The sequence below is a fragment of the Scyliorhinus torazame genome, chromosome 9 (assembly GCF_047496885.1).
Source record: "Scyliorhinus torazame isolate Kashiwa2021f chromosome 9, sScyTor2.1, whole genome shotgun sequence".
Taxonomy (NCBI): domain Eukaryota; kingdom Metazoa; phylum Chordata; class Chondrichthyes; order Carcharhiniformes; family Scyliorhinidae; genus Scyliorhinus; species Scyliorhinus torazame.
The window spans coordinates 7364015-7379828 of NC_092715.1; the positions used below are offsets into that span (position 1 = coordinate 7364015).

Sequence of the window (15814 nt, forward strand, 5' to 3'; positions counted from 1 at the left end):
AGATCCTCGATCCCGCCCTCTCCAGATCCTCGATCCCGCCCTCTCCAGATCCTCGACCCCGCCCTCTCCAGATCCTCGATCCCACCCTCTCTCCAGATCCTCGATCCCGCCCTCTCTCCAGATCCTCGACCCCGCCCTCTCCAGATCCTCGATCCCGCCCTCTCTCCAGATCCTCGACCCCGCCCTCTCCAGATCCTTGACCCCGCCCTCTCCAGTTCCTCGATCCCGCCCTCTCTCCAGATTCTCGATCCCGCCCCCTCCAGATCCTCGATCCTGCCCTCTCTCCAGATCCTCGACCCCGCCCTCTCTCCAGATCCTCGATCCTGCCCTCTCTCCAGATCCTCGATCCCGCCCTCTCCAGATCCTCGACCCCACTCTCTGTCCAGATATTCGACCCCGCCCTGTCCAGATCCTCGATCCCGCCCCCTCCAGATCCTCAATCCTGCCCTCTCCGGATCACCCGCCCTTTCTCCAGACCCTCAATCCCACCCTCTCTCCAGATATTCGACCCCGCCCTCTCCAGATCCTTGACCCCGCCCTCTCCAGTTCCTCGATCCCGCCCTCTCTCCAGATCCTCGATCCCGCTCTCTCTCCAGATCCTTGACCCTGCCCTCTCTCCAGTTCCTCGATCCCGCCCTCTCTCAAGATCCTCGACCCCGCCCTCTCCAGATCCTCGACCCCGCCCTCTCCAGATCCTCGACCCCGCCCTCTCTCCAGATCCTCGACCCTGCGCTCCCTCCAGATCCTCGATCCCGCCCTCTCTCCAGATCCTCGATCCCGCCCTCTCTCCAGATCCTCGATCCCGCCCTCTCTCCAGATCCTCGATCCCGCCCTCTCTCCAGATCCTCGACCCGCCCTCTCTCCAGATCCTCGATCCCTCCCTCTCCAGATCCTCGACCCCGCCCTCTCCAGATCCTCGATCCCGCCCTCTCCAGATCCTCGACCCCGCCCTCTCCAGATCCTCGATCCCGCCCTCTCCAGATCCTCGACCCCGCCCTCTCCAGATCCTCGATCCCACCCTCTCTCCAGATCCTCGATCCCGCCCTCTCTCCAGATCCTCGACCCCGCCCTCTCCAGATCCTCGATCCCGCCCTCTCTCCAGATCCTCGACCCCGCCCTCTCCAGATCCTTGACCCCGCCCTCTCCAGTTCCTCGATCCCGCCCTCTCTCCAGATCCTCGATCCCGCTCTCTCTCCAGATCCTTGACCCTGCCCTCTCTCCAGTTCCTCGATCCCGCCCTCTCTCAAGATCCTCGACCCCGCCCTCTCCAGATCCTCGACCCCGCCCTCTCCAGATCCTCGACCCCGCCCTCTCCAGATCCTTGACCCCGCCCTCTCCAGTTCCTCGATCCCGCCCTCTCTCCAGATCCTCGATCCCGCTCTCTCTCCAGATCCTTGACCCTGCCCTCTCTCCAGTTCCTCGATCCCGCCCTCTCTCAAGATCCTCGACCCCGCCCTCTCCAGATCCTCGATCCCGCCCTCTCCAGATCCTCGATCCCACCCTCTCTCCAGATCCTCGATCCCGCCCTCTCTCCAGATCCTCGACCCCGCCCTCTCCAGATCCTCGATCCCGCCCTCTCTCCAGATCCTCGACCCCGCCCTCTCCAGATCCTTGACCCCGCCCTCTCCAGTTCCTCGATCCCGCCCTCTCTCCAGATCCTCGATCCCGCTCTCTCTCCAGATCCTTGACGCTGCCCTCTCTCCAGTTCCTCGATCCCGCCCTCTCTCAAGATCCTCGACCCCGCCCTCTCCAGATCCTCGACCCCGCCCTCTCCAGATCCTCGACCCCGCCCTCTCCAGATCCTTGACCCCGCCCTCTCCAGTTCCTCGATCCCGCCCTCTCTCCAGATCCTCGATCCCGCTCTCTCTCCAGATCCTTGACCCTGCCCTCTCTCCAGTTCCTCGATCCCGCCCTCTCTCGAGATCCTCGACCCCGCCCTCTCCAGATCCTCGATCCCGCCCTCTCTCAAGATCCTCGACCCCGCCCTCTCCAGATCCTCGACCCCGCCCTCTCTCCAGATCCTCGACCCTGCGCTCCCTCCAGATCCTCGATCCCGCCCTCTCTCCAGATCCTCGATCCCGCCCTCTCTCCAGATCCTCGATCCCGCCCTCTCTCCAGATCCTCGATCCCGCCCTCTCTCCAGATCCTCGACCCCGCCCTCTCCAGATCCTCGACCCCGCCCTCTCCAGATCCTCGATCCCGCCCTCTCTCCAGATCCTCGATCCCGCCCTCTCTCCAGATCCTCGACCCCGCCCTCTCCAGATCCTCGACCCTGCCCTCTCTCCAGATCCTTGACCCTGCCCTCTCTCCAGATCCTCGACCCCGCCCTCTCCAGATCCTCGACCCCGCCCTCTCCAGATCCTCGACCCTGCCCTCTCTCAAGATCCTCGACCCCGCCCTCTCCAGATCCTCGACCCTGCGCTCTCTCCAGATCCTCGACCCCGCCCTCTCCAGATCTTCGACCCCGCCCTCTCCAGATCCTCGATCCCGCCCTCTCCAGATCCTCGATCCCGCCCTCTCCAGATCCTCGACCCTGCGCTCCCGCCAGATCCTCGACCCTGCGCTCCCTCCAGATCCTCGACCCCGCCCTCTCTCCAGATCCTCGATCCCGCCCTCTCTCCAGATCCTCGACCCCGCCCTCTCCAGATCCTCGATCCCGCCCTCTCTCCAGATCCTCGACCCCGCCCTCTCCAGATCCTTGACCCCGCCCTCTCCAGTTCCTCGATCCCGCCCTCTCTCCAGATCCTCGATCCCGCTCTCTCTCCAGATCCTTGACCCTGCCCTCTCTCCAGTTCCTCGATCCCGCCCTCTCTCAAGATCCTCGACCCCGCCCTCTCCAGATCCTCGACCCCGCCCTCTCCAGATCCTCGACCCCGCCCTCTCCAGATCCTCGACCCCGCCCTCTCCAGATCCTTGACCCCGCCCTCTCCAGTTCCTCGATCCCGCCCTCTCTCCAGATCCTCGATCCCGCTCTCTCTCCAGATCCTTGACCCTGCCCTCTCTCCAGTTCCTCGATCCCGCCCTCTCTCAAGATCCTCAACCCCGCCCTCTCCAGATCCTCGATCCCGCCCTCTCCAGATCCTCGATCCCGCCCTCTCCAGATCCTCGACCCCGCCCTCTCCAGATCCTCGATCCCACCCTCTCTCCAGATCCTCGATCCCGCCCTCTCTCCAGATCCTCGACCCCGCCCTCTCCAGATCCTCGATCCCGCCCTCTCTCCAGATCCTCGACCCCGCCCTCTCCAGATCCTTGACCCCGCCCTCTCCAGTTCCTCGATCCCGCCCTCTCTCCAGATTCTCGATCCCGCCCCCTCCAGATCCTCGATCCTGCCCTCTCTCCAGATCCTCGACCCCGCCCTCTCTCCAGATCCTCGATCCTGCCCTCTCTCCAGATCCTCGATCCCGCCCTCTCCAGATCCTCGACCCCACTCTCTGTCCAGATATTCGACCCCGCCCTGTCCAGATCCTCGATCCCGCCCCCTCCAGATCCTCAATCCTGCCCTCTCCGGATCACCCGCCCTTTCTCCAGACCCTCAATCCCACCCTCTCTCCAGATATTCGACCCCGCCCTCTCCAGATCCTTGACCCCGCCCTCTCCAGTTCCTCGATCCCGCCCTCTCTCCAGATCCTCGATCCCGCTCTCTCTCCAGATCCTTGACCCTGCCCTCTCTCCAGTTCCTCGATCCCGCCCTCTCTCAAGATCCTCGACCCCGCCCTCTCCAGATCCTCGACCCCGCCCTCTCCAGATCCTCGACCCCGCCCTCTCTCCAGATCCTCGACCCTGCGCTCCCTCCAGATCCTCGATCCCGCCCTCTCTCCAGATCCTCGATCCCGCCCTCTCTCCAGATCCTCGATCCCGCCCTCTCTCCAGATCCTCGATCCCGCCCTCTCTCCAGATCCTCGACCCGCCCTCTCTCCAGATCCTCGATCCCTCCCTCTCCAGATCCTCGACCCCGCCCTCTCCAGATCCTCGATCCCGCCCTCTCCAGATCCTCGACCCCGCCCTCTCCAGATCCTTGACCCCGCCCTCTCCAGTTCCTCGATCCCGCCCTCTCTCCAGATCCTCGATCCCGCTCTCTCTCCAGATCCTTGACCCTGCCCTCTCTCCAGTTCCTCGATCCCGCCCTCTCTCAAGATCCTCAACCCCGCCCTCTCCAGATCCTCGATCCCGCCCTCTCCAGATCCTCGATCCCGCCCTCTCCAGATCCTCGACCCCGCCCTCTCCAGATCCTCGATCCCACCCTCTCTCCAGATCCTCGATCCCGCCCTCTCTCCAGATCCTCGACCCCGCCCTCTCCAGATCCTCGATCCCGCCCTCTCTCCAGATCCTCGACCCCGCCCTCTCCAGATCCTTGACCCCGCCCTCTCCAGTTCCTCGATCCCGCCCTCTCTCCAGATTCTCGATCCCGCCCCCTCCAGATCCTCGATCCTGCCCTCTCTCCAGATCCTCGACCCCGCCCTCTCTCCAGATCCTCGATCCTGCCCTCTCTCCAGATCCTCGATCCCGCCCTCTCCAGATCCTCGACCCCACTCTCTGTCCAGATATTCGACCCCGCCCTGTCCAGATCCTCGATCCCGCCCCCTCCAGATCCTCAATCCTGCCCTCTCCGGATCACCCGCCCTTTCTCCAGACCCTCAATCCCACCCTCTCTCCAGATATTCGACCCCGCCCTCTCCAGATCCTTGACCCCGCCCTCTCCAGTTCCTCGATCCCGCCCTCTCTCCAGATCCTCGATCCCGCTCTCTCTCCAGATCCTTGACCCTGCCCTCTCTCCAGTTCCTCGATCCCGCCCTCTCTCAAGATCCTCGACCCCGCCCTCTCCAGATCCTCGACCCCGCCCTCTCCAGATCCTCGACCCCGCCCTCTCTCCAGATCCTCGACCCTGCGCTCCCTCCAGATCCTCGATCCCGCCCTCTCTCCAGATCCTCGATCCCGCCCTCTCTCCAGATCCTCGATCCCGCCCTCTCTCCAGATCCTCGATCCCGCCCTCTCTCCAGATCCTCGACCCGCCCTCTCTCCAGATCCTCGATCCCTCCCTCTCCAGATCCTCGACCCCGCCCTCTCCAGATCCTCGATCCCGCCCTCTCCAGATCCTCGACCCCGCCCTCTCCAGATCCTCGATCCCGCCCTCTCCAGATCCTCGACCCCGCCCTCTCCAGATCCTCGATCCCACCCTCTCTCCAGATCCTCGATCCCGCCCTCTCTCCAGATCCTCGACCCCGCCCTCTCCAGATCCTCGATCCCGCCCTCTCTCCAGATCCTCGACCCCGCCCTCTCCAGATCCTTGACCCCGCCCTCTCCAGTTCCTCGATCCCGCCCTCTCTCCAGATCCTCGATCCCGCTCTCTCTCCAGATCCTTGACCCTGCCCTCTCTCCAGTTCCTCGATCCCGCCCTCTCTCAAGATCCTCGACCCCGCCCTCTCCAGATCCTCGACCCCGCCCTCTCCAGATCCTCGACCCCGCCCTCTCCAGATCCTTGACCCCGCCCTCTCCAGTTCCTCGATCCCGCCCTCTCTCCAGATCCTCGATCCCGCTCTCTCTCCAGATCCTTGACCCTGCCCTCTCTCCAGTTCCTCGATCCCGCCCTCTCTCAAGATCCTCGACCCCGCCCTCTCCAGATCCTCGATCCCGCCCTCTCCAGATCCTCGATCCCACCCTCTCTCCAGATCCTCGATCCCGCCCTCTCTCCAGATCCTCGACCCCGCCCTCTCCAGATCCTCGATCCCGCCCTCTCTCCAGATCCTCGACCCCGCCCTCTCCAGATCCTTGACCCCGCCCTCTCCAGTTCCTCGATCCCGCCCTCTCTCCAGATCCTCGATCCCGCTCTCTCTCCAGATCCTTGACGCTGCCCTCTCTCCAGTTCCTCGATCCCGCCCTCTCTCAAGATCCTCGACCCCGCCCTCTCCAGATCCTCGACCCCGCCCTCTCCAGATCCTCGACCCCGCCCTCTCCAGATCCTTGACCCCGCCCTCTCCAGTTCCTCGATCCCGCCCTCTCTCCAGATCCTCGATCGCGCTCTCTCTCCAGATCCTTGACCCTGCCCTCTCTCCAGTTCCTCGATCCCGCCCTCTCTCGAGATCCTCGACCCCGCCCTCTCCAGATCCTCGATCCCGCCCTCTCTCAAGATCCTCGACCCCGCCCTCTCCAGATCCTCGACCCCGCCCTCTCTCCAGATCCTCGACCCTGCGCTCCCTCCAGATCCTCGATCCCGCCCTCTCTCCAGATCCTCGATCCCGCCCTCTCTCCAGATCCTCGATCCCGCCCTCTCTCCAGATCCTCGATCCCGCCCTCTCTCCAGATCCTCGACCCCGCCCTCTCCAGATCCTCGACCCCGCCCTCTCCAGATCCTCGATCCCGCCCTCTCTCCAGATCCTCGATCCCGCCCTCTCTCCAGATCCTCGACCCCGCCCTCTCCAGATCCTCGACCCTGCCCTCTCTCCAGATCCTTGACCCTGCCCTCTCTCCAGATCCTCGACCCCGCCCTCTCCAGATCCTCGACCCCGCCCTCTCCAGATCCTCGACCCTGCCCTCTCTCAAGATCCTCGACCCCGCCCTCTCCAGATCCTCGACCCTGCGCTCTCTCCAGATCCTCGACCCCGCCCTCTCCAGATCTTCGACCCCGCCCTCTCCAGATCCTCGATCCCGCCCTCTCCAGATCCTCGATCCCGCCCTCTCCAGATCCTCGACCCTGCGCTCCCGCCAGATCCTCGACCCTGCGCTCCCTCCAGATCCTCGACCCCGCCCTCTCCAGATCCTCGATCCCGCCCTCTCTCCAGATACTCGACCCTGCGCTCCCTCCAGATCCTCGACCCCGCCCTCTCCAGGTCCTCGATCCCGCCCTCTCTCCAGATCCTCGGCCCTGCGCTCCCGCCAGATCCTCGACCCTGCGCTCCCTCCAGATCCTCGATCCCGCCCTCTCTCCAGATCCTCGGCCCTGCGCTCCCTCCAGATCCTCGACCCTGCGCTCCCTCCAGATCCTCGATCCCGCCCTCTCTCCAGATCCTCGGCCCTTCGCTCCCGCCAGATCCTCGACCCTGCGCTCCCTCCAGATCCTCGATCCCGCCCTCTCTCCAGATCCTCGACCCTGCGCTCCCTCCAGATCCTCGATCCCGCCCTCTCTCCAGATCCTCGGCCCTGCGCTCCCTCCAGATCCTCGACCCTGCGCTCCCTCCAGATCCTCGATCCCGCCCTCTCTCCAGATCCTCGGCCCTGCGCTCCCGCCAGATCCTCGACCCTGCGCTCCCTCCAGATCCTCGATCCTGCCCTCTCTCCAGATCCTCGGCCCTGCGCTCCCTCCAGATCCTTGACCCTGCGCTCCCTCCAGATCCTCGGCCCTGCCCTCTCTCCAGATCCTCGGCCTTGCGCTCCCGCCAGATCCTCGACCCTGCGCTCCCTCCAGATCCCCGATCCCGCCCTCTCTCCAGATCCTCGGCCCTGCGCTCCCTCCAGATCCTCGGCCCTGCGCTCCCTCCAATCCTCGGCCCAACGCTCCCTCCAGATCCTCGATCCCACCCTCTCTCCAGATCCTCGATCCCGCCCTCTCTCCAGATCCTCGACCCCGCCCTCTCCAGATCCTCGATCCCGCCCTCTCTCCAGATCCTCGACCCCGCCCTCTCCAGATCCTTGACCCCGCCCTCTCCAGTTCCTCGATCCCGCCCTCTCTCCAGATTCTCGATCCCGCCCCCTCCAGATCCTCGATCCTGCCCTCTCTCCAGATCCTCGACCCCGCCCTCTCTCCAGATCCTCGATCCTGCCCTCTCTCCAGATCCTCGATCCCGCCCTCTCCAGATCCTCGACCCCACTCTCTGTCCAGATATTCGACCCCGCCCTGTCCAGATCCTCGATCCCGCCCCCTCCAGATCCTCAATCCTGCCCTCTCCGGATCACCCGCCCTTTCTCCAGACCCTCAATCCCACCCTCTCTCCAGATATTCGACCCCGCCCTCTCCAGATCCTTGACCCCGCCCTCTCCAGTTCCTCGATCCCGCCCTCTCTCCAGATCCTCGATCCCGCTCTCTCTCCAGATCCTTGACCCTGCCCTCTCTCCAGTTCCTCGATCCCGCCCTCTCTCAAGATCCTCGACCCCGCCCTCTCCAGATCCTCGACCCCGCCCTCTCCAGATCCTCGACCCCGCCCTCTCTCCAGATCCTCGACCCTGCGCTCCCTCCAGATCCTCGATCCCGCCCTCTCTCCAGATCCTCGATCCCGCCCTCTCTCCAGATCCTCGATCCCGCCCTCTCTCCAGATCCTCGATCCCGCCCTCTCTCCAGATCCTCGACCCGCCCTCTCTCCAGATCCTCGATCCCTCCCTCTCCAGATCCTCGACCCCGCCCTCTCCAGATCCTCGATCCCGCCCTCTCCAGATCCTCGACCCCGCCCTCTCCAGATCCTCGATCCCGCCCTCTCCAGATCCTCGACCCCGCCCTCTCCAGATCCTCGATCCCACCCTCTCTCCAGATCCTCGATCCCGCCCTCTCTCCAGATCCTCGACCCCGCCCTCTCCAGATCCTCGATCCCGCCCTCTCTCCAGATCCTCGACCCCGCCCTCTCCAGATCCTTGACCCCGCCCTCTCCAGTTCCTCGATCCCGCCCTCTCTCCAGATCCTCGATCCCGCTCTCTCTCCAGATCCTTGACCCTGCCCTCTCTCCAGTTCCTCGATCCCGCCCTCTCTCAAGATCCTCGACCCCGCCCTCTCCAGATCCTCGACCCCGCCCTCTCCAGATCCTCGACCCCGCCCTCTCCAGATCCTTGACCCCGCCCTCTCCAGTTCCTCGATCCCGCCCTCTCTCCAGATCCTCGATCCCGCTCTCTCTCCAGATCCTTGACCCTGCCCTCTCTCCAGTTCCTCGATCCCGCCCTCTCTCAAGATCCTCGACCCCGCCCTCTCCAGATCCTCGATCCCGCCCTCTCCAGATCCTCGATCCCACCCTCTCTCCAGATCCTCGATCCCGCCCTCTCTCCAGATCCTCGACCCCGCCCTCTCCAGATCCTCGATCCCGCCCTCTCTCCAGATCCTCGACCCCGCCCTCTCCAGATCCTTGACCCCGCCCTCTCCAGTTCCTCGATCCCGCCCTCTCTCCAGATCCTCGATCCCGCTCTCTCTCCAGATCCTTGACGCTGCCCTCTCTCCAGTTCCTCGATCCCGCCCTCTCTCAAGATCCTCGACCCCGCCCTCTCCAGATCCTCGACCCCGCCCTCTCCAGATCCTCGACCCCGCCCTCTCCAGATCCTTGACCCCGCCCTCTCCAGTTCCTCGATCCCGCCCTCTCTCCAGATCCTCGATCCCGCTCTCTCTCCAGATCCTTGACCCTGCCCTCTCTCCAGTTCCTCGATCCCGCCCTCTCTCGAGATCCTCGACCCCGCCCTCTCCAGATCCTCGATCCCGCCCTCTCTCAAGATCCTCGACCCCGCCCTCTCCAGATCCTCGACCCCGCCCTCTCTCCAGATCCTCGACCCTGCGCTCCCTCCAGATCCTCGATCCCGCCCTCTCTCCAGATCCTCGATCCCGCCCTCTCTCCAGATCCTCGATCCCGCCCTCTCTCCAGATCCTCGATCCCGCCCTCTCTCCAGATCCTCGACCCCGCCCTCTCCAGATCCTCGACCCCGCCCTCTCCAGATCCTCGATCCCGCCCTCTCTCCAGATCCTCGATCCCGCCCTCTCTCCAGATCCTCGACCCCGCCCTCTCCAGATCCTCGACCCTGCCCTCTCTCCAGATCCTTGACCCTGCCCTCTCTCCAGATCCTCGACCCCGCCCTCTCCAGATCCTCGACCCCGCCCTCTCCAGATCCTCGACCCTGCCCTCTCTCAAGATCCTCGACCCCGCCCTCTCCAGATCCTCGACCCTGCGCTCTCTCCAGATCCTCGACCCCGCCCTCTCCAGATCTTCGACCCCGCCCTCTCCAGATCCTCGATCCCGCCCTCTCCAGATCCTCGATCCCGCCCTCTCCAGATCCTCGACCCTGCGCTCCCGCCAGATCCTCGACCCTGCGCTCCCTCCAGATCCTCGACCCCGCCCTCTCCAGATCCTCGATCCCGCCCTCTCTCCAGATACTCGACCCTGCGCTCCCTCCAGATCCTCGACCCCGCCCTCTCCAGGTCCTCGATCCCGCCCTCTCTCCAGATCCTCGGCCCTGCGCTCCCGCCAGATCCTCGACCCTGCGCTCCCTCCAGATCCTCGATCCCGCCCTCTCTCCAGATCCTCGGCCCTGCGCTCCCTCCAGATCCTCGACCCTGCGCTCCCTCCAGATCCTCGATCCCGCCCTCTCTCCAGATCCTCGGCCCTTCGCTCCCGCCAGATCCTCGACCCTGCGCTCCCTCCAGATCCTCGATCCCGCCCTCTCTCCAGATCCTCGACCCTGCGCTCCCTCCAGATCCTCGATCCCGCCCTCTCTCCAGATCCTCGGCCCTGCGCTCCCTCCAGATCCTCGACCCTGCGCTCCCTCCAGATCCTCGATCCCGCCCTCTCTCCAGATCCTCGGCCCTGCGCTCCCGCCAGATCCTCGACCCTGCGCTCCCTCCAGATCCCCGATCCCGCCCTCTCTCCAGATCCTCGGCCCTGCGCTCCCTCCAGATCCTCGGCCCTGCGCTCCCTCCAATCCTCGGCCCAACGCTCCCTCCAGATCCTCGACCCTGCGCTCCCTCCAGATCCTCGACCCTGCCCTCTCTCCAGATCCTCGGCCCTGCGCTCCCTCCAGATCCTCGGCCCTGCGGTCCCTCCAGATCCTCGGCCCTGCGGTCCCTCCAGATCCTCGGCCCTGCCCTCTCTCCAGATCCTCGACCCTGCGCTCCCTCCAGATCCTCGACCCGCCCTCTCCAGATCCTCGACCCTGCCCTCTCTCCAGATCCTCGGCCCTGCGCTCCCTCCAGATCCTCGGCCCTGCGGTCTCTCCAGATCCTCGGCCCTGCGGTCCCTCCAGATCCTCGGCCCTGCGGTCCCTCCAGATCCTCGACCCGCCCTCTCCAGATCCTCGACCCGCCCTCTCCAGATCCTCGACCCCGCCCTCTCTCCAGATCCTCGACCCGCCCTCTCTCCAGATCCTCGATCCCGCCCTCTCTCCAGATCCTCGACCCCGCCCTCTCCAGATCCTCGATCCCGCCCTCTCCAGATCCTCGACCCGCCCTCTCCAGATCCTCGACCCCGCCCTCTCTCCAGATCCTCGACCCTGCCCTCTCCAGATCCTCGACCCGCCCTCTCCAGATCCTCGACCCCGCCCTCTCTCCAGATCCTCGGCCCTGCGCTCCCGCCAGATCCTCGACCCTGCGCTCCCTCCAGATCCTCGGCCCTGCGCTCCCGCCAGATCCTCGACCCTGCCCTCTCTCCAGATCCTCGGCCCTGCGCTCTCTCCAGATCCTCGGCCCTGCGGTCCCTCCAGATCCTCGGCCCTGCGCTCCCTCCAGATCCTCGGCCCTGCGCTCCCTCCAGATCCTCGGCCCTGCGCTCCCTCCAGATCCTCGGCCCTGCGCTCCCTCCAGATCCTCGACCCCGCCCTCTCCAGATCCTCGACCCGCCCTCTCCAGATCCTCGACCCCGCCCTCTCTCCAGATCCTCGACCCCGCCCTCTCCAGATCCTCGACCCCGCCCTCTCTCCAGATCCTCGACCCGCCCTCTCCAGATCCTCGACCCCGCCCTCTCCAGATCCTCGACCCCGCCCTCTCTCCAGATCCTCGGCCCTGCGCTCTCTCCAGATCCTCGGCCCTGCGGTCCCTCCAGATCCTCGGCCCTGCGCTCCCTCCAGATCCTCGACCCTGCGCTCCCTCCAGATCCTCGACCCTGCGCTCCCTCCAGATCCTCGGCCCTGCCCTCTCTCAAGATCCTCGACCCCGCCCTCTCCAGATCCTCGACCCTGCGCTCTCTCCAGATCCTCGACCCCGCCCTCTCCAGATCTTCGACCCCGCCCTCTCCAGATCCTCGATCCCGCCCTCTCCAGATCCTCGACCCCGCCCTCTCCAGATCCTCGACCCTGCCCTCTCTCAAGATCCTCGACCCCGCCCTCTCCAGATCCTCGACCCTGCGCTCTCTCCAGATCCTCGACCCCGCCCTCTCCAGATCTTCGGCCCCGCCCTCTCCAGATCCTCGATCCCGCCCTCTCCAGATCCTCGATCCCGCCCTCTCCAGATCCTCGACCCTGCGCTCCCGCCAGATCCTCGACCCTGCGCTCCCTCCAGATCCTCGACCCCGCCCTCTCCAGATCCTCGATCCCGCCCTCTCTCCAGATACTCGACCCTGCGCTCCCTCCAGATCCTCGACCCCGCCCTCTCCAGGTCCTCGATCCCGCCCTCTCTCCAGATCCTCGGCCCTGCGCTCCCGCCAGATCCTCGACCCTGCGCTCCCTCCAGATCCTCGATCCCGCCCTCTCTCCAGATCCTCGGCCCTGCGCTCCCTCCAGATCCTCGACCCTGCGCTCCCTCCAGATCCTCGATCCCGCCCTCTCTCCAGATCCTCGGCCCTTCGCTCCCGCCAGATCCTCGACCCTGCGCTCCCTCCAGATCCTCGATCCCGCCCTCTCTCCAGATCCTCGACCCTGCGCTCCCTCCAGATCCTCGATCCCGCCCTCTCTCCAGATCCTCGGCCCTGCGCTCCCTCCAGATCCTCGACCCTGCGCTCCCTCCAGATCCTCGATCCCGCCCTCTCTCCAGATCCTCGGCCCTGCGCTCCCGCCAGATCCTCGACCCTGCGCTCCCTCCAGATCCTCGATCCTGCCCTCTCTCCAGATCCTCGGCCCTGCGCTCCCTCCAGATCCTTGACCCTGCGCTCCCTCCAGATCCTCGGCCCTGCCCTCTCTCCAGATCCTCGGCCTTGCGCTCCCGCCAGATCCTCGACCCTGCGCTCCCTCCAGATCCCCGATCCCGCCCTCTCTCCAGATCCTCGGCCCTGCGCTCCCTCCAGATCCTCGGCCCTGCGCTCCCTCCAATCCTCGGCCCAACGCTCCCTCCAGATCCTCGACCCTGCGCTCCCTCCAGATCCTCGACCCTGCCCTCTCTCCAGATCCTCGGCCCTGCGCTCCCTCCAGATCCTCGGCCCTGCGGTCCCTCCAGATCCTCGGCCCTGCGGTCCCTCCAGATCCTCGGCCCTGCCCTCTCTCCAGATCCTCGACCCTGCGCTCCCTCCAGATCCTCGACCCGCCCTCTCCAGATCCTCGACCCTGCCCTCTCTCCAGATCCTCGGCCCTGCGCTCCCTCCAGATCCTCGGCCCTGCGGTCTCTCCAGATCCTCGGCCCTGCGGTCCCTCCAGATCCTCGGCCCTGCGGTCCCTCCAGATCCTCGACCCGCCCTCTCCAGATCCTCGACCCGCCCTCTCCAGATCCTCGACCCCGCCCTCTCTCCAGATCCTCGACCCGCCCTCTCTCCAGATCCTCGATCCCGCCCTCTCTCCAGATCCTCGACCCCGCCCTCTCCAGATCCTCGATCCCGCCCTCTCCAGATCCTCGACCCGCCCTCTCCAGATCCTCGACCCCGCCCTCTCTCCAGATCCTCGACCCTGCCCTCTCCAGATCCTCGACCCGCCCTCTCCAGATCCTCGACCCCGCCCTCTCTCCAGATCCTCGGCCCTGCGCTCCCGCCAGATCCTCGACCCTGCGCTCCCTCCAGATCCTCGGCCCTGCGCTCCCGCCAGATCCTCGACCCTGCCCTCTCTCCAGATCCTCGGCCCTGCGCTCTCTCCAGATCCTCGGCCCTGCGGTCCCTCCAGATCCTCGGCCCTGCGCTCCCTCCAGATCCTCGGCCCTGCGCTCCCTCCAGATCCTCGGCCCTGCGCTCCCTCCAGATCCTCGGCCCTGCGCTCCCTCCAGATCCTCGACCCCGCCCTCTCCAGATCCTCGACCCGCCCTCTCCAGATCCTCGACCCCGCCCTCTCTCCAGATCCTCGACCCCGCCCTCTCCAGATCCTCGACCCCGCCCTCTCTCCAGATCCTCGACCCGCCCTCTCCAGATCCTCGACCCCGCCCTCTCCAGATCCTCGACCCCGCCCTCTCTCCAGATCCTCGGCCCTGCGCTCTCTTCAGATCCTCGGCCCTGCGGTCCCTCCAGATCCTCGGCCCTGCGCTCCCTCCAGATCCTCGACCCTGCGCTCCCTCCAGATCCTCGACCCTGCGCTCCCTCCAGATCCTCGGCCCTGCGGTCCCTCCAGATCCTCGGCCCTGCGCTCCCTCCAGATCCTCGACCCTGCGCTCCCTCCAGATCCTCGGCCCTGCGCTCCCTCCAGATCCTCGGCCCTGCGCTCCCTCCAGATCCTCGGCCCTGCGCTCTCTCCAGATCCGCGACCCTGCGCTCCCTCCAGATCCTCGGCCCTGCGGTCCCTCCAGATCCTCGACCCCGCGCTCCCTCCAGATCCGCAACCCGCCTTCCCATCGGTTCATCGACCCCGCCCACTCTTCATATCCTTGTGCTTTTCCTTCATATATCTGGAAATCTCTCCAGGCTACCACCCACCTTCTCACTGCCTCCATTTTGTTTCTCTGCTACTTCATGCCACCTTTTTATATTAAGGTTTGATTTCTTTCCCTGCACCAGATTCTGCCACTCGATTTCCTTTACTTGAGATCTATTCTCACCTTGATATTCCTTAGTTCTCGGTAAGCCAATTATCTGCAAGTGTTCTACGTTACCTGGGTATAAGGGATTGGTTTGGGGGTAGGTTTAGCAGAGGTACATTAGGATTGGGGAGTGGTTTAACTGGGGGGAGGTTTAACTGGGGTGGGATTGGTTTGGGGGTAGGTTTAGCAGAGGTACGTTAGGATGGGGGAGAGGTTTAACTGGGGTGGGATTGGTTTGGGGATAGGTTTAGCAGAGGTACGTTAGGATGGGGGAGAGGTTTAACTGGGGTGGGATTGGTTTGGGGATAGGTTTAGCAGAGGTACGTTAGGATGGGGGAGAGGTTTAACTGGGGTGGGATTGGTTTGGGGGTAGGTTTAGCAGAGGTACGTTAGGATGGGGGGGAGGTTTAACTGGAGTGTGAAGGATTGGTTTGGGGGTAGGTTTAGCAGAGGTACGTTAGGATGGGGGAGATTTACCGGCTACACTTCCACAGCTGGAAAGAGCTGTGAGATGATCTGATGCTTTCTATATTTGATATGTCAGCAGCTCCTTGGCTGATATATTGATTTGTTGTTTAGATCAGATTGAAGGCTGCTCTCCCTGCGCTCGGTCCATTCCCTGCCTCACTGCTGCGTTATTGTAAAGCTCGGCCCAGCTTCTTCACACCAGGAGCCGGGGGTGATGGGATATCTGATGCCATCTCCGTCAGGGTAGTCGGTGAGTAAATTTGTTTGGGCCTCTCGTCGTCTCCTTGGTGTCCCTCACAGCTGTGCTAAACAGAGCAGACCTCAGCGGCAATAATCCCGCTACACCACATCCTGAACATTTACTGTTTAAAATGGGCTTACGGCTGCCACTTTCAGATAAAAGCAAATTACTGCTGATGCTGGAATCTGAAACAATACCAGAAAATACTGGACAATCCCAGCAGGTCTGACACCACCTGTGGAGTGAGAGAGGGAACTAACGTTTCCAGTCTGGATGAGTCTTAGCCCTTTGTCCTCCCTTTGACAATGACTCACTTTCAGTCCTGAAAATTACCCAGTCTACCTCCGATTACCCCAGAGGGTCGGTGCAGACTTGATGGGCCGAATGGACTCCTTTTGCACTATGGGGATTCTATGGGCTCGAAACGTTAACTCTGTTTCTCTCTCCGCAGACTCTGCCTGTTCCGCTGAGGACGCCCTGCATTTTCTGTTTGTATTATAGAGGGAATAGAAGTGATTGGATTATTGCAGAGAGTCAGTATTGACTGGATGGGCCGTAAGGCATCCTTCTGT

General features: G+C 64.5%; 1 protein-coding gene across 1 annotated transcript in view; it reads left to right on the forward strand.

Moving 5' to 3' along the window:
• The window catches only part of LOC140429943 (ciliogenesis and planar polarity effector 1-like), a 687141-nt gene that overhangs the window by 356440 nt on the left and 314887 nt on the right, over nt 1-15814 (forward strand). Inside the window, exon 20 of the mRNA XM_072517533.1 lies at nt 15113-15251. Coding sequence (XP_072373634.1) covers nt 15113-15251 — 139 coding nt within the window. The remainder of the gene's footprint in view (nt 1-15112; nt 15252-15814) is intronic.